This window comes from Cyprinodon variegatus, unplaced genomic scaffold (assembly GCF_000732505.1).
Source record: "Cyprinodon variegatus isolate N-32 unplaced genomic scaffold, C_variegatus-1.0 Scaffold302, whole genome shotgun sequence".
NCBI lineage: Eukaryota > Metazoa > Chordata > Actinopteri > Cyprinodontiformes > Cyprinodontidae > Cyprinodon > Cyprinodon variegatus.
In genome coordinates, this window is record NW_015150755.1 from 230,235 (window position 1) to 251,785 (window position 21,551).

The window sequence follows — 21,551 nt, forward strand, 5'->3', positions numbered from 1 at the left end:
GTCCCAATTCAATCGGCGTCAACCATGTGTGTCTCTGACACGTAATGACGTCTGTAAGGCTGACGGCTGTCTGGATTCAGCACAGCTGTCCTTTGAATAGTGTTCTGGCTGTTAACCTACAAAAGGTGAAGGGAAAGGACTTCTGTTGGAACAGGAGGTAGGAGCTACAGTTCGAGGTATCTGGATTGAGCCCTTGAGTGCATGTCAGTACAATTTAAAAAAAAAAGGGCACAAATCTTGGTCTCTTTATAGAGAACCTAATTTGGATCTGCACTAAATGAAAATTCAAAGACCTGCTGTAGATAATATATCACTGTATATGCATTTGAGAGAACATCATATAAAAATTCAAGTCTCTCTTCAGAATCCTTTGTTGACCTTTAAGCATGAAATCACTCTCCCGTTTGCTGCTCTAGGAGTGCACTCTAGAAAATGACTCTGCAGCGACAGCATGTTTCCACCTGTTACCACAGTTCAGTTTTACCAAAAAATAAAATTTCATCCAAACCGTAGCAATTAAAAAAGGAGGTTTAAGACTTTATGCTTCTGATCCAAGATTAGCCTTAAGGAGCAGAAAAATAAATTTCAGCTGATTGTTGCTGGCTAGGTTGAAAATGATCCAGATAACAATGATCTATCGGTGAGCTGAGTTGGAAGTTGTGAGAGTTTTTGAGTGAACTTTGAACCAGGCGCCTATTTCAGCACATCTAGGGGAGGCAGATCCTGTTCAATAAATGGCTCTCAGTTCTTTTCTCTCAGTATTTCTTTCCAGTGAGCCAAACAGAAGCAAAATAGTCCAGGGCCACTGACACTCAGCAGGAAGCCCCAATCTCAGCGCAGCACGACATCAAAGGTTATAGCTTTTCTGAAAACATTTCAGGTTGGGGGATTCAAGATGGTTGCTACACTTTAAGAGGGGAGTTCGTTTTGACAGACATACACCTCCTGACTGAAACAGTAAAAAAAAAAAAAAAAAAAAAAAAGAAAATGTTTCAGCAGCAGGTAAGGGCATTTTGAATTTATATCTTGCTTATGCTTCTTATTTTAATTTTCACGGAAATTAGCCAGGGGACTGAATGGTTTTGGAATTGGCTGTGTCTTTGAATATCTACCATAAGAGTTGCAATTTGGCTGCAAAAACATACACCAAGGAAGCATTGTCATGTTAACATACAACCCATTGTCTACATGTTTACTGATTAGAGTTGACAATAAAGATAACATTTTGTTATCAAAATCTATAAAAGGTGTGGACATTAATGGTGATAAAACTCCATACATCGGACATGGTTATTGTAATAGGGCAAATATTTCCTCAAAGCAGTCCTATACAGTACGATTTGGCACCCACTGATATTTTGCTAAAGTCATTGCTGTTCAATATATGCTAAGGATCTTTTGTTATATTTTTTTAATGTATCTAAGAGTAAGTAGTCTATTTAGTATTATATAAACGTACAATATTTTGGTTCAAACTAGCGGTGTCCGAAGGAACATTTAAGAACACTTTATTGATATAAATTTGGCCAGCCAAAACAACACCCATGCCTTTTTTTTTTTTTATAAAGTTGTCATTCATAAAAAAAAAAGTAGATAACTTCTTAGAAAAAAAGTAGATAACTTCTTAGAAAAAAAGTAGATAAAATTATATATAAAACACAAGTTATCAGTCCTTTACTTGTTATTTTTACAATAGTTGATCTTATAATCAATTGGATTACATATATTCCATATTTTTCTCTGCAAAAAATGTTGTTAAATGCAATGTGAATTTCAGACAAAAGTGACTAATGTCCTACTTATTCTACTGAGCAGTGAATAAAAATATTTTTTAGACCAAGAAGAAAGCAACTGACCCGTAAAAAAAAGAAATTTTTTATATTTCCATTTAATTAAAAAATTAAAAACTAGTCTTATCTTTTTGCTTCTACTAATTTAACTACTTTATTATTTATCAATACTTATATCCAATCAGTCTTAGTTCCAAACAAGCATAGTTATAGAGACTTCTTAAAAACAAGGGTACTTCTCGTTTGAATATCTACATACTGTACTGTCTGTCTAAACAGAAAAAGTGAGACTTTGAGTTGGTCCTGATTCTTGTTCAAGTGTACAGTATTGGTATACTATTTATTATTGAAAGCATAAAAATAAACTGAAAAGAAATGCAGTAGACCAAAATGTTAAGAGTCTGGTAAAATCTTTAAAAACACTTAAGAAATATCTTCTTTGCAACATTTGATGTACAACAGTTCCCCAGTTTTTTCTTACCGGCTGGTCAACACGGTTGATCCCCACTAGGAACAGGGACTCTGCTATAAACAGGCTGATACACAGGTTCTTATGGATGGTGTTGCGGTCACTCTGTAGGCCGCGGAAGAAGCAGAAGGTGAAGAGGCTAATTAGCAGGCACACCAGAGAAAGCAGGATGCCCACCCAGGTGATGACGTCCAGGAGCATGTCGTGAATAGGGTCTGTGTTCTGCAAAAGAAATGAGAACAGAAGGTGCTCAGAAGCATAAACAAAAAGAAAAGCTCTTCTTCTACAGGTACTTCAAATAGGATTTCTGGGAATTCGGCCAAAAAATAAACTGCATTTTCAGGATATGTTTAATATTTATGGTACAGACAAAAACAAACAAATGTTGAGGTAAAGATATAACCCTGAAATAGAAGCAATGCTCAAGCTTTTATTTTCACAATTGCTTTCTAGCTGTAAAGTGGAGCCACTCAACCCTCCAATAAAACAGTATACCGAGCCACAGGTGGCAGATATGAATCATGAATTAGTCAGTGTGAATCAATTTCAAATGGCCCCCTGTTGTTTCATTTTGGTCAGGTAACAAAGTGAGCAGCCCAATGGGCCACAGGTGTCTCAGACCAGCACAACACGAATCCAATCAAACCGTTACATGGGCAATATCGTTCACTGTTTGCTTTTGGGTAATTTTCTATTTTTCACATAGTCATTTGGAACCACAGATAGCTTTGGCCACTCAAACAACGTTCTGTTCACAACAAATGAGTAGCATTCTTGGAAAGATAAAAATCCATTCTTGCTTGAGACTTGACAGAACAAACTGTTTATATCTCTTAATTGAACTCAGGTAGACCTTTAATGCAAGAAAGAAAGATATAAACCTAAACACTATATTTCAGGTGTAACCAAAGCAATATTTTAAAACTTTTATGTGTCAGGGTACTGCGGTCGTGTCTGAGGTGCGCAGCCTTTTTTCTCCCTCTTCTGCAGGTGGCTGCTGATAAGCGGGGAGGTGCTGAGCGCAGGTGTTCTTTGTTTTCGTGGTGGCTGGGAAGGCTTTAAAGGAAACGGCTGTCAGCAAATCGGCACCAGAATGTTAGCCATACATGGTAGAAACTCAACCAGCCAATTGTCTCACGTCGTTTACTTCCCACACTAATTTTGTCCTGTGCAGTAGTTTGGTCGGCTTTGACTCCCTCTTCCTTTGGTGGGTGGCAGCCTACTGGTTAGGGCATCGCTCATGGAATTCAGTGGTTCTAAGTTCAAGCCCCACTCCCACAGATTTCCCCCCTCGGTCCCTGAGCAAAGACCCTCACACTGCTCACCGGGCGCTGCACAGTGGCAGCCCACTGCTCTCCAAGGGGATAGGTTAAATGCACAGACAAATTTCTCCAATGTGAGATTAATAAAATTCAATTATCATTGTTATTGCACGACTCACAAGCCTCTGCCGAGACAGTCAGCCTCTGGTCCACTCTGCAGCCTCTAAGACAGTGGTCTCCAACCCTGGTCCTCAAGATCTACTGTCCTACAGATTTTAGATGCATCCCTGCTTCAACAGAGCTTAATTAAATGAATGGCTTGAAAAGGTAATAAATCATTTGATTCAGCTGTGTTGAAGCAGGGATGCATCTAAAATCTGTAGGACAGTAGATCTTGAGGACCAGGGTTGGAGACCACTGCTCTAAGAGATTCCAAGCCGTCCCGTCAAGCCTCTGCATGCCCCAGCTCTCAACCAGCGTAAAACACAGCACACAGCCTAACCCTCCAACGATCAGCCTCATCCCGCTTGGAAGCAACCTTCCCTGCAAGCACCAGCATCTCCCGCCTACGGACCATGGCAGCTCCACGGACTCTCCCCAGTTTTCACGTCTCTCATGGTAAGCCTTCTAGTGCTGTGTTCTCATCGTACACAGTGACTTTCGTTAACTCTCGCTCTCCTTTTCAGTTTGCCCCATCCCCCCTTCGCTCTCAGACATCCTGAAAAAAATCTGCTTGTCTTCACCTTTTTTTTTTTTTTATTATCTTAAATCTGCCTTATTTGTGTCCTCAGCGTGTTCTGCATGTGCCTCAGAAAACTAGGAACAATGACCCTAAGGATTGTCAGATGGTTTTGGTAATATAGGAAGCCAGTACAAAAGTTTAGGATACATTATCATGTCTCATCTCGAAACCTTGGTCAAAACAAAAAAATCCCCCCCCCCAAAAAAAAACCTCAGTGCAGAATACTAAATAACCTCTTACTTACTAGAAACATTGCATAATGTTAGTGTGATAGAACGTGATCGATGAGAATTTAAAAGCATCATTATCTAAAGTTTTGATCAGGAGATAACATGTGCCATATATGGGTTTTAGACTCTTGTTAAATTAATATCGATTTATAGTATTAGCACCAAGGATTGTTAATCAGTTCAAATCAAGATATTATATATATATATATATATATATATATATATTCATGGACATTAATTAAAGTCTGCATATATCCTGTTTGGAACAAGCAATACATACATATTTATTTCTGAGATGGAGGCCTATATATGTTTATAGCCATTAGTCTTTGAAATTAAAGTCTGGAAAGTTTGGAACATCTAAATAACACGAGTCAGAGCTGTAGCCCAGCAGCATATTTGCATACATTGAAGAATTGGCCTCCAAGAAATGCTAATATATCTACACAAACAAGTATCTCTTTAAATCACATTTCAACCACACTCAGCATTATTTCTACGAGGACATGAAAAAAAGAAGTTTGCCTGAGTTTTATACAAAGGCCTTGTTTATAGGGAGCTGAGCTAACACTTGCAGAGAGAGAAACAGATGCTGATCATTAACAGGCTCTGGTATAATAACAACCGTAGCGCTCCTTAAGTCTGGGGAGAGTGGTCTTTTGATTTTCCTGCTTGATGAACCATCTTGTATACATCGGAGGGGTGGCAATATGTTGTGCAGATCAGACATCTGGGAGTGAATGTGCATTGCTGTCTCTATGCCATACTTTAGATGAGAGACCATACAGGAGGAGGCAACACATGTCAGTGTTTGGGCTAAGATTCTTTGTGACGTGTCATGCATGTGACACATTGGTCCGCTCTCAGTCCGCTGCTTGATAGCGACATTAATGCAGTAGGTGGTATAAGCTGTGGCACATTGCGAGGAGGACTCTGAGTCCTTCTGGGCTATTCTGTGGCTGCAGGCTCTATCCATCTTAATCTCACCTCTGACTGGAGAGAGGTCAGCTAAAAAGACGTCAAAGGGGAAGGGGAGAAAAAAGAAACAGGAGGAGTATGACAGGCAGTGTATCTACACCTGGGTGATGGATTTACCGTGGAATGATTTCTTTGTTCTAAGAGTTGGATAATGCCTTTGCAACACCAGACAATGTCTCAACCGAAAAGGTTCCTTTAATGCGAGTGCCCATTCAGGATGGCAAATGATGGGATCTGTAGAGCTTCTAAACTTATAAACAGCAATGGGAATATCTGTAAGGGTCTCTAAAGTGGACAGAAGTAGTTCACTCAACTGATTTGCTCACTTTGATGTAAGGGCTGTCCAAACATACAGCAACAATGCTGTTTGCAGAGCCTTGCAAAAGTATTTGTCACTTTTAATTATGTTATAATCACAGCATTTTATAGAGTTTATTGGGATATAATGTGACAGGCACAAATGACTAAATTAAACCACATTCTAAAAAATTGCCTTTGGAGGTAATCTATGTATTTGAACTTTCTATACAAAGTCTTAGGCCCAGTCCCATTCCTCCCCATTGCACTCGGTTTTGTCCCTAACTATTTGAACACACTAACCTTTCACATGAATGTAAAAGGTTAGTGTGTCCCAATAGTTATAAGAGGTAGGAGGAAGTGCCCTCCAACCCCTAAAATTAACCCCTTAGACCGTGTGAGGTTGGGAGCTGACTTTGGAACTGAGTGGCTTTCCAGAACGCATTCAGTGAAAGGAAAAATGCTGATTGACTGTTGAAAAGAACTGCACAAATGTAAGTATAGTTTTGCAATTAACCCCGCATTTGAAAAAAAAAAAAAATATGTTGGGATATCTTAGTTAGACATAAATACAACTCAATTCCTTACTGTTGTGTTAAAACATGAATGCCTAATTGCTATTTCTCATAATACAAAAATCTACCAGGAGTTTTTCTTTAATATGCAAAGTAGGATGATTATGACCGAAGTGGGTTTTGTTCGAGGTTGGATGTTCGGGCTCAGCGGGGTCAGCAGGAACTAGCTCACGTTTGATCTGATTGAGGGACTCTTTCGGCCAGCATCTCTCTGCTGCTCCAGAAGCCACTGGGTCCCTCGGTTGGATCAGTACTGGGCTGGATCCCAGTGGCTGCGCATGGCTTGGGTGTCCGGTGTCGGTCTTCTAACAAACTTCACCCTAGTATGATTATGAATGACAGCTTTTAACAAAATCATGTTATCACCATTTCTATCTTGACGCGTGGGATTGCAACGGCCACTATATCAGCATAGAAGGTATAATGTTATGCATAATTGTCATAGCGCTTGTTTATTGCGCAGCACGCACACACGGTAACTATTATAAGGCATGAGTGTTTAGATTTATGAGTAATATCTCCATAGTTCCTGGGCTGATCCATATGAAAAAAAAAATGAAAAAAAAAATTCTAGAATGTGAATGCAACCTATTGTCTTAATAAATGATTCAACATACGGTAAACAGATTAATAAGGCCAAAATAGCGTCAATCTGCAAAACCCCATCTTGGGTTTTGCAGATTTCTTCTCTGAAAACATACCAAAGCATTTTAAATTTTCTTATAGATACATAATATGCAGGAAAATATACAGGAAAAGATCTATACAATATCTATAGAAGAAGAGACTATCATATTACCGTAATTGCACGTACATAATAACAAAGGCAGTTTATTTGCAAAAACAATAATGATAAGTACATTTGAAGGGGAATAAAGTTGTGAAGGATTTAAGATTTGAGATTCATTTGGTATTTGGGGTAAATGAAGGATCAGTTTCCAGTATATGTTAACTATGGAGTTAGTCTGTTTATTGTTGACATGATTTGCAGATTGTTTGTATTTCTTTATTTCAGTATCTAACACAAATAAAGAGGATTTAATCTCATTGAATGTACTATATTCTATGAATGTGGAATTTTCCAAAAATATAAATAAATTAATTAGTTTTGCCAGTTCCTTGTTTGGGTGTGGAAAAAAAGTGATAATGCTCTGGCCACAGAGGGTTATACATGTGTTTAATTTTTGAGATAACTACTGCTCTCTGCTTTTCATAAAGGATGTGGTTACAGGACATGTGAATAATAAATTAGGGGTTATTTCAGGTTCAATATTGCAGAAGAAACAATTTGGATTTATTTCAAGCTATTTAGCTATTACATTATTTGTCAGATAGATTTTATTAAGAATTTTGAAATGAATTTCACAGATTTTATTGTGTAATGGGGTATTGATGAGTTACTGAACATGATTTTTCCAGTCTATTCTAGTAATTCCAGTAGAATTTGCCTCTTTGTTGGAGGCATTTATGTTGTTGAAATGTGTTGCGTATGTGTTCGTTATTGTATTTGGTGCCAAGATAATACAGTCCGTTGGGAAACGATTTGGGGGTCAAAGTTGGAGGCAATTGTGATGATTTTAAGAATTGTTAGAGTCCATTGGGGATGCACTGTATAATTTATGTGTATTCCTAATATCTTATTGGAATCTGATATTTCAACAAAAAGTTGTCGTAGCTAATTATATTACCATGATTGTTAATTTAGAGATGGTTGATAAATGGATAAATAAAAGTTGATACCTTTATTTATCCATGCTGGCTCATAAATTGACTATTTACGTTTTGTAATATATTCGTTGTTCAACATCATGCATGTGTTTGGTGAAAGGTTATGAGTATGGCAGAGTTTCCGTGCAAAATGTGACTCAGGTATTGTTTACTGAAGTGTACCTATTTACCACCGCTATCTACTGGGCTGGGATGTAACTTTAAATAATAAAAACAAGTGGTGTCCCATTTCTTGAGAACCCCCCACCCAAAAAAAAAAAAACAACAACAACAAAAACACATAGGTCCAAGTCTAGAGCAGATTCAATGGTTCAGGGCTCAGAAGGAACCTGTTGCTAGGAAATCCTTTGTCTGTGAACTCCACAAATAAGACCTTAAGCATAGCCTAGCAAGAAGTAAACAATTGCTGCAAAAAGATTTTAAAGAACTCATTTGCATATTGTTAAACAGGTAGCAGATGGCATATGGTTACATGAGACCAAAGCTAAGTGGTTTTGCCACTACGTCAAATGCTACTTGATGTGGAAGGTTACTATAAAATATCACCTCAAACACAGTCTTCTGCATCAATATGCTTCTTTTCACTAGGGAAAACAAAACCTGGTTAGACTGCATATGGAGGAGGATGGAGCTAAATACAAGTCTGTCCTGGAAGAAAACCATGTTGAAGAATACAACAGACTGAAGATTTCAGCATAGTTTTACCTTTAAAACAGGAATAGGACTACAAATAAAGTCCACATATAAAGAGATCAAAAAGGCAGTGTAAACATTTTGATTTCAGATCTAAAAACCTGTAATACACTTCCAGAGGACTTGCATCGGTATTTGCAACAATCGTATAAGCAGAAGTTGTTTCTACAATTTGTTTTTTATTTTTTACATTAGATTTGTATTTGCTTAAATAGGGGAAAAACAAGCCCTAGGAATTATATTTAGTTCAAAACTATGCACTACTGTGTGTTGTTGTTTTAAGAACTGCAATCATAATAAATCAAGAGTGTTGTGTTAACATGGGAAAGTCAAAATGGATGCCAGTTTTCTCTTACTTCATCAGTGATTTACTTCTCATCTGTCATAAAGGGGATAATTAGATTGGCTTTGCTCTATCTGCTGATCTATGGCATAACAAAACTTTTATGAGAACGTATAGTAGAAAGAAAAACTTGCCAAAAAGCCTTATGCATTTTGTACTGATAATTCACTCAAGCTCACTGAAACTGAATATTATATACCCATAATTACCTTAACATCCTTCATCTAAAGCCAGATCTCCTGAAATTTGTTCTAAAATGTAAAAAAGCGAAAGACCTTAACCAAGAGCCAATCCTTTAAACCTCAAAGAACCACTCCCAGCATGGGAGCCACGAAGGCAATCCAATTAAAATGCATAAATCTCCCCGCGTGCCTCCAGAGCTGGTCTTTGACTCACGAAAAAATGTCAGGCAGGGCATACTGTTGCGCTAAAGGGTGGTGGCCCACTGCAAGAAGTCATGTGACAAATTCACCTAAGGTATGGGACCAGGGATTTATGAGCTGCATGGAGATGGGGAACAGTTGCAGAAAGGGCACATGAATCAGGGGTGCTGGCAAATTTGTCACATTTAAAAGGGCTTGGAGAAAGTACAGCTTGTGTGGTGGGAGTTGGCATTCAGCTCACGCACCTAATGTCACACTGTTTTCTAAGACACTATCTCTAGCCCTCTCATGCCATGGCTTTGAGATAGATATATCCCGGACAGTTGCTTTTAGCATGTGTACAAAAACTCTTAGGTTGCATCAAGAAATACAAAATTAACCCTGACTCAAAGTTACTGTCTAATTGGGAGACAGAGATGAATGTTACCAGGTTGTCAGCCTTTCAATCATTTGTTGGGCCATATCATTACTGAACCTTGCACATGTAAGGGGATTTAATATGGCAACCCCTAACAGTTCAGTATCACACTTCTATCCTTCACCTCAGGGGTACAGTAAAGGTCTGAAGGGAAAAAACAATGAGGTCTACTGCTTAGAAACCTCATACTGATTCTTCCTAACATACTTCTAGTCATTGAAGCCAAATGGCAAACCATAAACACTTTCCCAGAAGGTTTATGCTAATTAAAAGTGCCACTTTTGTGAAATACTAGGTTTTGGTTAGGGTTGCACAAGACCCTGCTTTGAACCGTGCATCTTCTAAAATATTATCTGCGGATTTTTCCTAATGCCAGAGGGAGAAAACAAAGTTGGAAATGAAACAATAAGAGGCTAATTTTCGTTTAGAACAACATGCTAGAACAAATGCCCCAAATTCACACATTTTAACATTTATTTGCCACATTAAAGCTGCCGAAAAAAATGAAAAGACTGGGCTCAACTCCTGGCGGCTAGGATTCTTCTTTGCCCCTTCTCAGGGGCGATATGTAGAGCTCCCCCTACTGATTTGGTGGGAAAGAGTTCAGTAGATATCTGTGAGGCTTATATATGTACATTTACAGTTTAAAAAAAAAAAAACTAGTGGGCACGGCTTATAGTGAGGTGCGCTCTATATTCTGGAAAATACAGTAATTACGTCATACTAACACCTATTGCATAAGGCCCAAGCACAGAAAGAAACCGTTTTAGGGGTGATTAAGCAAAATAATGTCAAGCTTCAGAAGCAGTCAAAAAGTCATTCATTATACAACTTATGAGTAAACTCTCACTACTGGTTTAAGATGATGAATACAGCAAGAAAACATGTTTAACAGGAAGGTAAAATATAAGTAAGAAATTTTAAAAATACAAATTCCAGGGCAGATGCTGCAGACAAAAATCCCTAAAATATGAAAGAGCAAAGAGAGAAAATAAGCACCACAGGGAAACCAGGCAGAGCAACAAGCAGAGAAAAGATAACAGGAGAATCTGAGCAAAGTATGTATTTATAGGAGGGGAACTGATGGCTGGATTGGAACCAGGTGAGAGTATTTGACTGAGTAAAATAAAATTGTCTGCATAGCAAGGAATGAATACACTAAGGGAATGCTAGAGCTAACTGAATAGAAAAAAATATATATAAATAAAAAAAAAAGCAAAACACAGAGCAAATAAAAGTACTAGTGACGCACAACCAAATATAGCTCTAAATGAATTTCAGCACTTCAATTACCTTAACAAGTTAAATAAGCTGATGTAAAATCAGGTGTGCCTTTTTTTCCTATAGTAAAACCAAGTGACCTTAAAAGTCAAAGCAACGAGCAGGCTTAGAAAAAAAAAAAAAAGGTCGGACTCATCTGTTTAATCAGGTACAACACAGAGGTCAAATCATTTTATTAGGCGGGTTAATGTGGGGTCCAAGTTCACCAATGTTGTTAGAGGTTGAGAGAAAAAAATGACTTTTCTGAAGATTTTAACCACACCAGATCACCCCAGGGTAAATTATGGCATGTTTTAAATGTGTAATTATTAGTTCTCATTAAAAAATGTCACTTTAAAGTGAATTCACTTACATTAGTCACTTTAAATAGCAGTCTGCAATTATTCTTAAATGTACCAGAGGGGGAAAAATCTCTTGCCTGCAGCTTTCTTATCCAAAAAAAAAAAGAACAAAAAATATTTTATTTGTTTGCATGGTTCCTTGTGTCTCCGTGCCCAGTCTGCAAAATCAGACACTCAATTAATGTTCTGGCTTGACAATCAAAACAATAACTGTAAATCAGTGAGAAATGACAGCACTCAATGCCACAGTGATGGTGCCCATCATGGTAGCTAAATATATCTAATGCTAAGTTTGAGCGTTTAAAAAGCTGAAAGAGATAAAAAAAAAAAAAAATGGACCATGTTGCAATATGGTTAGGAATTGTAAACCAAAATAATGCAAACACATTCTAAGCTGGGTTATTTTAAAAAGATACCAGGAACAGGGTTACATTTAATCCAGTTGCAGAGTAAAGTAAAAAATCCTAAACAGTATTTTGTATTCAGTTGTCAATCAGCTGTGTATAGCAATTTAAAGAGAGAAAAAAATACACCCACCATTATTTTCACCAGTTAAAAACATAAAAATCATTTTTTTAACCAATTATTAAAAAAGGAAAGAAAAAAAAAAACACTCTCTAGAAACCAACATCTATAACAAACTTTGAGAATAAGCTTCTCTGTCTAGGATTTAAGGCCTTCATTTCTTGTTATCAACTAAGTTAAAATAAATAAAAATAAGCAACCTTTGCATTTCCACTCATGATTTTAAAAAATATATAAAAAAAAAAAATAAATATATATATATATATATATATATATATATATGTCCAATTACTTTTTTTTTTGTCTCAGAACTAGTATTTTTTGGTGCTGAGCAACATACATATTGTAATCTGCCATAACATTGTGGCTTTAGTTTTAAAAAAAATACATTTACATATTTTTGAATAGGATTCAAACAAAAACATTGTTTTGCTGATAATATTTCTTGATTATCTTGCAAGAGATTGCCATCTTGGATCATATAAAAGTATCTCTTTTAAATCTAAATTTGCCTGAGAATTTCAGTATTTGGTCTATACTAAAGGTAACAGATTTTGAGTGACTTTTAAGGCACAAAGGTAGTAAGTTTTTCATTTTAAGCAATAACAAGGGTTAATTTTGGTGATGCCGTGTCGTTCATTCAGGTGGTTTTTATATACTGTAAACAGGAACAGTTTCACATTTTTCAGCTTTTTAGGTTTTGCAGAGTCTTTGGTACAATTGTAAGATATTTTGTTCCAACTTTTCTTCTTCATTTAATGACATAATATATTTCCCAAAAATCTTAGTGGAAAATGCAATCTGAACATTCGATGTTCATACGTAACTTAAAAGAAAAGTCCACCTTTATAGAAAAGGTTCTTTATTGAACAAAAAACAAAACATAGAAACACACAGGTAAAAAAAATGGTAAAAATGGTAGAGCTCTATTAAAAGCTCTGCTATATAGTAATTAGGCAACATGAAGCAGCTCCATAAGTTAGGATTTCTTTTCACTAAGTTATTTTAAATAGCCAAACACCATGAAACTATATTTCTCAGTTAAATTGTTCAGTAGGATAAAATTTCAAAGACGCCGATGTCAATATAGCTTTGAATTCACACGTCTATTTGAAATAAACAAGAACACTGAATGCTGTTAGTTTGCCTTGTTAAAGCTGTGGTGCAAAAGGTTACTAATAGAAAACTCCTACAAGACAGCCTTAATCATTTCCCCCATTTACTGAAAATGTTATTGGCCCACAATACAAGATTAATAATGACCGCTACTCTGGACTAAAGTCTGAGTGAAAATAAAAGCAGTAACAATGTCTCAAATTATAAACAAGGATAAAACATAATCGGTGGCTCCGAGAGGTATGAGTAATAATGCAGACATGAGCCTCGCTATTTTCTGCTGCCATGGATACAAAAAAACAACGCCTGCTCGGTTCATAAGACGTCTTTATCTGCCACTATTTCCTAGAGACACATACACCTTTTCTCCCTCCATTGGCTGTGCTTTTAGATCAAGCATGGTGACAGTTTGTCAAATAAAAAGCCTCCAAAGCTCCCATTAGGTGGCAGTTTCCAACGAGCTCCCTTTTATAACGTCAAAGCAGAAAAGATAACGAAATTGAAAAGGTAAGGAGAGAGAAATATCACTCAGAATTAGGGTCCAACCACCGTCAACTTTTCTGTGGTGAATGCTTTGGCACCAGCTAGCCAGGCTTTTTGAAAATGTTGGAGGATTGGCTTAACTCAAAGAGCTCTTTTTCTGCTACTCTTTTTTTCTTCCTGCTCTGCTTTCATCGAGGAAGGTTTCCATTCTTCAATGCTGCCTCACTATTCCAGACTTAAATTCAGCCCTGCAGGGAGCTTAGTGGGTCCAGAAGCCATACTGCTGAGTGACAAACAGTAGCTCTCAGCATCTGCCCCTCCCACATGGAGAGGAGAGAGCTGGGCCTCTGCTGCTGGGAAGTTGGAGGGATATTGGATGTGTATTGTTTTTTGTTTTGAGTTTATGCATTTTTTTCTAAGAAAAAGTAAATGCCAGATTAGAGGGCAGAAAAATGTTAGAAAAAACCCCCCAAAAAAACAGGGCAGGTGGTTTTCTGTACCCCCGCCAGCTGGGAGGGCTTTCACGAAAGGAATTTCTTTTTCTTCCAGTGATCTAGAAGTAGAGCTCCAGTGAGACAGTTTCCATAACAGATCCAAAACACTATTCTGCTCTGTCAGCAAAAAGCTTTTTAAACCTCCAGTGACAGAAACAAATTGCATATTCAGTGCTTCTGAGAATTAAAACTCTGTTTTCCCCATTACCACTGACATTCTTTCCTCTTTTTATTGACAAATATCTATTTATGCCTATTTATAGCAAACCCATCTTTTCATACCTTTTTTACATGACTCAAACTGTAAGTGACGCACTAAATTATAAGGACATATTCTTTCACAGTTACTTTCGGAAACATACATACTCCCTAAATATTGACGCATTTTATACACACACTGTATTTCTTTTAGGTACAAATTATAAAGAAGAGGAATGTATTGTCTTGTTTCTACTTTTTTTACTTATAAAACTTGTATGGTGTAGATATGTTTTCAGCTTTTTTGAAGGGAAGGTCCTGCAAAAGACTGGTGAAATGTCCAGGGTGTACCCCGTCTCTAGAGGTAGTTCTATTCCTACAAATTTCTTAAAAATGCTCTTTTAGTGTTCTCAAAGTCGAATAATAATTTCTAGGTCTAAAACTGTTTTTGAATAATCTCAATAATGCGTAAAATGACCCACTTCAGGTTTAATTAATGTTATACTTTATTATTATAGCAGATCAAACAATCCAGATTGATTAAAAGCCACCTATGGTACATTATTAACCTTCTCTGTGCAAAATGCAGATGGCGCCCTACTCTTTTTGGCTGGATGTTAAAATAAGCATTAAAAAAAAAAAACTTACGGTAATGCAACTAAACATCTTAATATTAACATTGTAGTCCTTTATAGTAAAAATACTTTGCACCAAGGACTAGGGTTGCCACCTGTGACACACACATCAAAGCTAAATTTGATATTAAAAACTGCAAAATAAATCTCAGGAAATATTAAAGCCACCTAATTGGTTCTTGCGGGATGTGAGGACCTTTTTGAAGATTTATTATTCCAGGATCAGTCAATAAAGATTGAGGAGTTATCAACATAATGTTTTTCATGGAGAATACAAAGAAGCATGCTGTTTGCCTACTAGCCCAATTAGCCAAGTCCTTGAGAGCGTTTAGCGCAAAAGATATTTCATGTTCAGAACATATTTTAAAAGTTCTTTATTTCACACTTGACAAAACAGACCACCTGCGGGTAAAATTGCTTCAGCCATGTGGTAGATCATACAATATCCAATTCATTAGGAAACTGTGTAAGTCGTCTGCATATAGCAGTTTATGGTATTCATCTCTTTTTTTGTTACAGTACTTTAGAATATATGCAAAAAAGTTAAAAACAATACATTGTCCAATTCTAATGAAGGATTTTAAGCTGTATTATGAGAATTAGCTTCCTTGATCACCCATTTACTAAAAACAGCAGCATATAATAAAACACATCGCTTGGAACACAAAAATCTATGTCATTAATTTCATTGTTTGTATTTCAACACAACAGTGAAGTTAGTGCAGAAAAATACCTCTGCTAAAAATGATAAAATACACTGCAAAAAATGGAAATTGTGCAAATTAACGGGAAAGCTTTTTAAAAGACGTTTTTTAATTGCTTTTTAAAAGTTGTTTTTTTAAGACTATAAGCTGGTCTCTCTACCAGTAAAGTATTTCGTAAAGTATTTGGTATACTTTTGAAAGTACTTTAAGAGAGCCTGCCCTCTTCCATGAAGAAATGGCACCCTGGGATGTTGGCAAATTCATTTTAAGAAATAACAAACCATCAAAGAAACTTGTGGTCAAAATCAATGCATATCACTTCACAGTGTCCCTAATTGTGAAATGTTTATGTTAAGTACTAAAATAATGTGCTTAAAAAGAGATATGAAGAAAAATATCTATCTGAAATGGAAAGTCCACAATTTTAGTATCACTCGACTTACTCTTGGATGCAGTCTAAACAGCTGACATTTCTTAGTGCGTTTGTGTTGTAATTTTCTGGACAGGTGAACAATGTTGGTTTGCATACAACCATTGTAATGCAGTGCTGAAAATGATCTTTTGATCTTTGAAATTGAGTTGAAATTACAATGCAGTCAGTTGCATTGGAGCTTCTGTTGACAAACAGTGCTGGGGGAGGTGCTGTAGAAAGCTATACAAAGTTATTCATATTAACCGCTTTTTGTTACCACCCAGTTGACTTCAAGGGTCAATGTCACAAAACCTGAAGGCTGTTTCCTCCAAAAAAGTTCTATGCAGTGTGGCAACTTTAAAAAAGTTCTTCAATTCTTTTAAATTTTCACAAGTTTGGCATCAATAAAAACTTAGACTACATTCTTTCAGAATTTGTAAATAATTTAAACCGATCTAAGGCAGACTTGTTCATGGTTTCCCCACAACCTGTCACAATTGTATGGAATGTTAATTATTTATTTTTCAACCTGAAGTCCTGTTTAAGTCAGGCAAAGATTTTATATATCTAGCTTGGTAAGCAATTTTTACCCTAAAAACTACCTGGAAAAACTTTATATTTTCAGCACAATCTTTAGATCAATAATAGATTAAATTTGGGGTTCTGTGTCAAAATGCAAAATGTTAACAGGGTGCATGTTGAGCATCTTTGTCTTCTGTAAGTCAGTGAACCAGCCCCTTTGAAGTCATAAATAAAAACACAATTATTCATTTCAATTTAAATCAAGAGAAGAGCTAAACCTAATTCCTGGGATTATCTATATCTCTCCCTTACCTTTCACATGTTTTTTTTTCAAAACCTTAATATAGGGCAACACTGTCAAAACAATAAAAGAAGGTTGATTTACTCTGTTAATAACAAAAAAAATGGATATAGTTTTTATACCAAACTTTTTATACCATGCCTTTGCAAACATATTTTATTAATCACAAAGGGAAATTAAATAACGATACTAATATAATAATGATTAATATATTAAGAATTGTTATACTATACATAAATTGAAAACAAAAACACATTTGTATGCATTAAACTTCACAATAGTATTTTTACCAATTTGCTTAAAGGTTGGGCTGCACTGCGGGTAGCACTGATGCCTTGCAGTAAGACGGTTCTCGATTCCCGGTCCGGGGTCTTTCTGCATGGAGTTTGCTTGTTCTCCCTGAGCATGTGTGGGTTTTCTCTGGGTACTCCGGCTCCCTCCCACAGTTCAAAAACATGACTGTTAGGTTAATTGGCTTCTCTAAATTCTCCTTAGGTGTGAGTGTGTGGCTGAATGGTTGTTTGTCCTGTTTGTCTCTGTGTTGCCCTGCGATGAACTGACGACCTTAAATTAACCATCTAAAAAAGATGACGTAAAACAGAATACATCTGAAAACAGTAGTTAGAGATTTCATTGGTTGTTGTAAATTAACTAAGAAAGTTTTTTCTTTCTTTTGGGTTACGGAGCTTTCTGTCAGTGAAAGTGAAGATCCTAACCATCCTCTATCCTACTTTAAAAAAACAATGTGACACCCTTCCACCATAGAAATGTAGGATTCAGACCTTGGGATGTTGGAACAAGCCAATATATTAGTGTGAGCACCATTTGAAGGCAATTAAACATCCGCTATTTTTGACAATGAAAAGTAGGAAAAAGTTAACTTTTGAGAGTTTTTCTCTAAGTTAGGTGTTACCTTATTTCCTAAAATTGGAACGGAAGAGGATAGCTACTTCTCTCAGCTTCCTGTGTTTATAACAAGCAGATTGTCACCTGTATTCACACCAAAATTAGTAACTCCTCTAAAACAACCTGAAACACATAGCATTCTCATCCAAAGTTTTTTTTCCTCTTCTTTAATTAAAACACATCACAGTACCACACAATTTATAATGCAGAGCTTGAAGCTACTTTTTTCACACCTCTCTCAAAGACAGAGGAGTTAATTCACACATTACTTGTTGACCAGTGAGAGGAGGTTTAAAGATAGGGATTTGAAATTGAGCATGTCAGGTAGCAGCATTTTCTAGAACACTGTAATAACTTATATCTAATAAGCATCTAAAAATCATTTAACGGTCATATCAATCCATCTTAATATTTCACACCGGTTTTACTTACAAAGTATTTACCCCTTGTAATGAAGAAATGCACTGGGTTATGTTTCTAACCTGTTTGAATTTCCAGACACAAGGTTTGAGAATTCAAAGGATTTAAAAATTTCAAAGTTCATTACAAAGTTTCTTTGGGTATGTAAGAAATAAATGGAATGAAGGGATGAAGGCCTAGACAGATGGAAACAAAAGCACATGATGGAGAGACAAAAGTACAACAGAGAGAAAAGAAAGGAGGTTACAGGATGGGAAAAATGTTTTTTGTTTTGTTTTTTAAAGCCACCCAAAAACCCCCTAATAGCATTCCCCGATTTATCCTTTGTGAACATTATTATCTCTATCTTAATTTTTTGGTCAAAAAAGCCTTGTCTCTGCTGCCTCCTTCACTGTGGGTCACAGCCAAATCTAGTGACTAGTGATGGGTTAATGAGGCATCTTGAAGCTTTTCGACACATTGCCAAACTGCATTGATACTGCGTAGTCAGGTCTCACAGAATACTGACACCTTTAAAGACACTACAGGCAGCTTATTTGACAGACGAAACTGAATTGATTTGATGACCTACAATGATATATTTTAAGTTATTGTATATTATATTGCATTATTTCATATCTATGTTTAAATTTAATTTGATTTTAATTAATTAATTTATTTGACAGGGACAGTGTACATTAAAAAGCATTCCTGCAAATGCACCAGATTTAGCCAAAAGGCTATTTTTCATCTGTTGTCTCTGGACAGATCTTAAAATTGTCTACCTAAAAAAATACAACAGTAAGCATACTACAATGTAAAATACAAATATAAAAAGAAATAAAAACAGCTATAACTCCTCAAAACTGATTTAAAATACAGAATAAGTGTTTGCTGGACTACTGATTTTAGGTTCATAAAATAGAATAAAACATTTAAACTATGTATATATTTGAAAATATCTGATATTTTTAGATGCAGCCAATAAATTATGTAAACATATATCATAATGTGAAACTTTAAAGGGAAAATGTGAATGAGAATGCTTTTGTGGACTAGGTTTTTTAAATCATATTTTTAAAACAGTAAGTACAGTAAAAAACAAAAAGTCAATTTGAAATTAACTTTAATTCACATTAGTTGAGTGATAACTGATAGGAAAAGGATGACACAACGAGAAAATTAAAATAAAATCGCAACGGCTGAAACATTCCTATTCCTTTTAGGTTGTTCTTAATTCTTAATAATGTCAACGATAAACCGCAAAAGATGAGACATTTTTTTAGCAGATGCATCATGTTGGCAGATACGTTTTCAAACATAGTTTGGTGAGTCAGTCAGTTAGAAACAACTCCTGTATCGGTCACATGACTTTTTTGAACAATACAACAATACAGTGTTTTGCTCTATGGGCTCAACGCATGCTCTGACGTATTGGTGTTGCTGGATCCATCACTACTAGTGTCTAAGTGAATTCCCGGGACCCGCATGTTAACAAAATTTAGGATATTTCAACTGCAAATTTCACTCACAATTTCAATCAGATTTGGCTAAATTCGCACCATTCGCCTCACTAGATATGCCACCTTCGCATCACTCTTTTTCGCAGGGCTTCAGAACCGCCCTTTACATAGGGATGGAAAACCATTGCCCCAGCTGCTAAATACACGTTCGTTGTGAACATACCTTTGAATAGGGAGCAAAAATGGAAGCAGTACTGTAAGTTACACAGGAGAAGGAGGCAGGTTAAATATCAGAAAGAAATTAGGTTGGATGCAATTATGAAAGGACAAAAGAAAACAAAAAGGAATAAATGTCTCAGAAAGAAAGAAAGGAAATGAGGAGGAAAGGTAAGAAGGATTCCAGAAACGATAAAAAAAGAAGTGAAAAAGTTAGAAAAATTATGAATAAAGAAAGTCTTCAAATTTTAGAAAATGGGACAAGGGCTTAAGTATGGAAATAACAAATATTTCTTAAAACACTTTTTGTCTCTTTCTTCCATTATTTAAAATGCTGAAATCCAGATCCACACAGCTGTACAACTGAGTATGAACCCTGTTTTGAGGATAGAACCAAAAAAATGAAAATGTCCTACCTTAACATCAACATGAGCCATCAGAACTGCAAAGTTGGTGAGATGGGTACAAGAGCATGTGGTGTGCGTCCTATTGGTGCTAAGCAGACGGCAATCCTGCGTCGACCAGTAACCCCAGTAACTGCGCTTGGAGTAACTCCAGAACGAGCAGTTTGGGTTGAAGTTTTCTTCAGACTGCTGCTTAAAAAAAGAAGAAAGAATATATGAGAAGAATCAAAATCCGCTATTTCAATGTTTGAGCAAGTGTCAGAAAACAATCACATAGGACTCATGTTTGATTCATTTTGTTTGCACAAAAAAAGGGTAATTTATCCCCACTGCTGTCTGCATCCATTCTTAGTGACTAGCAGGTGCCGTCACTGTCAGGAAGCATGAAGCGGCCTCATGCCTGTTTTTCATTGTGTTTTTTGACCTTTCTCTTTAACTCTCGCTGCATGACAATGGACTGCCCCACTGTTTAATAGGCACCGCTGCCGTCTGTGCTGCGCTGCCACCCTAATGACAAGCGAGCCTCCCTGCTATCTTGCTCGCCATTTTATAAAAGTCATACACAACACAAAGGCTTAATAACACAACAAAATGTAAGTGCTGATAAATAGATGCACTGAAAGCCTTTGCCTCTCGAGTCCAATTTTCTTTCTGCACTGTAGTTGCAGAAAAAATGTACTTCCACCTTTTCTTTTGAGAAACTCAGCACTCAAGGTTAAAGATATCTCCCTTTTCACTGTAAATACTGTGACGTTCTGGGGTTTTTATTTTCTCCTGGTTTCACTTTTATTATATGGTAATTAGCGTAATAAGGTTTATCCTCTGTGAATGCAGGTTTTCCACTGATTGCATTTACCCTTCACACATTCAAATCTTTATGCAAGCTACTTCACCGCAAGGAGATAGGATGACCCTCCGTCACCATTAATAGCTTTAATTGGACCCGTTAAATGGGAAAGCAGGGAAGTGAAACAATAACTAGAGGACACATAATCATCCCAGAGGATCAGCAGACCAAAACCTCATGGTTAAACAGGGAAGCAGCAGGATAGTATTCCATCATTAGATGCAGCTATTCCTGATTTTTACATACAGCTTTTGCATTACACTAAAACTAAAAGTGAATGACATTTAAATTGCATGATAATTATTTTTTTTATATAGATATACCTGCTATAGAACAACACAACACAACAAATTATATAAATAACATTTATTATTTATATATATATGACTGCAGTTA

At 36.3% G+C, this 21,551-nt stretch overlaps 1 protein-coding gene across 20 annotated transcripts in view; it reads right to left on the minus strand.

The window, feature by feature from the left end:
* LOC107090598 (adhesion G protein-coupled receptor L3-like) overlaps positions 1-21,551 on the minus strand; it is a 324,724-nt gene that overhangs the window by 48,451 nt on the left and 254,722 nt on the right. For 11 of the 20 annotated variants that reach the window (XM_015384080.1, XM_015384069.1, XM_015384068.1 and 8 more), the window contains 2 exons: positions 20,321-20,500; positions 2,272-2,481 (listed from right to left, as the gene is read on the minus strand). In XM_015384080.1, the coding sequence (XP_015239566.1) occupies positions 2,272-2,481; positions 20,321-20,500 (390 nt within the window). The remainder of the gene's footprint in view (positions 1-2,271; positions 2,482-20,320; positions 20,501-21,551) is intronic. The other 9 variants (XM_015384077.1, XM_015384078.1, XM_015384067.1 and 6 more) reach the window with 1 other exon arrangement.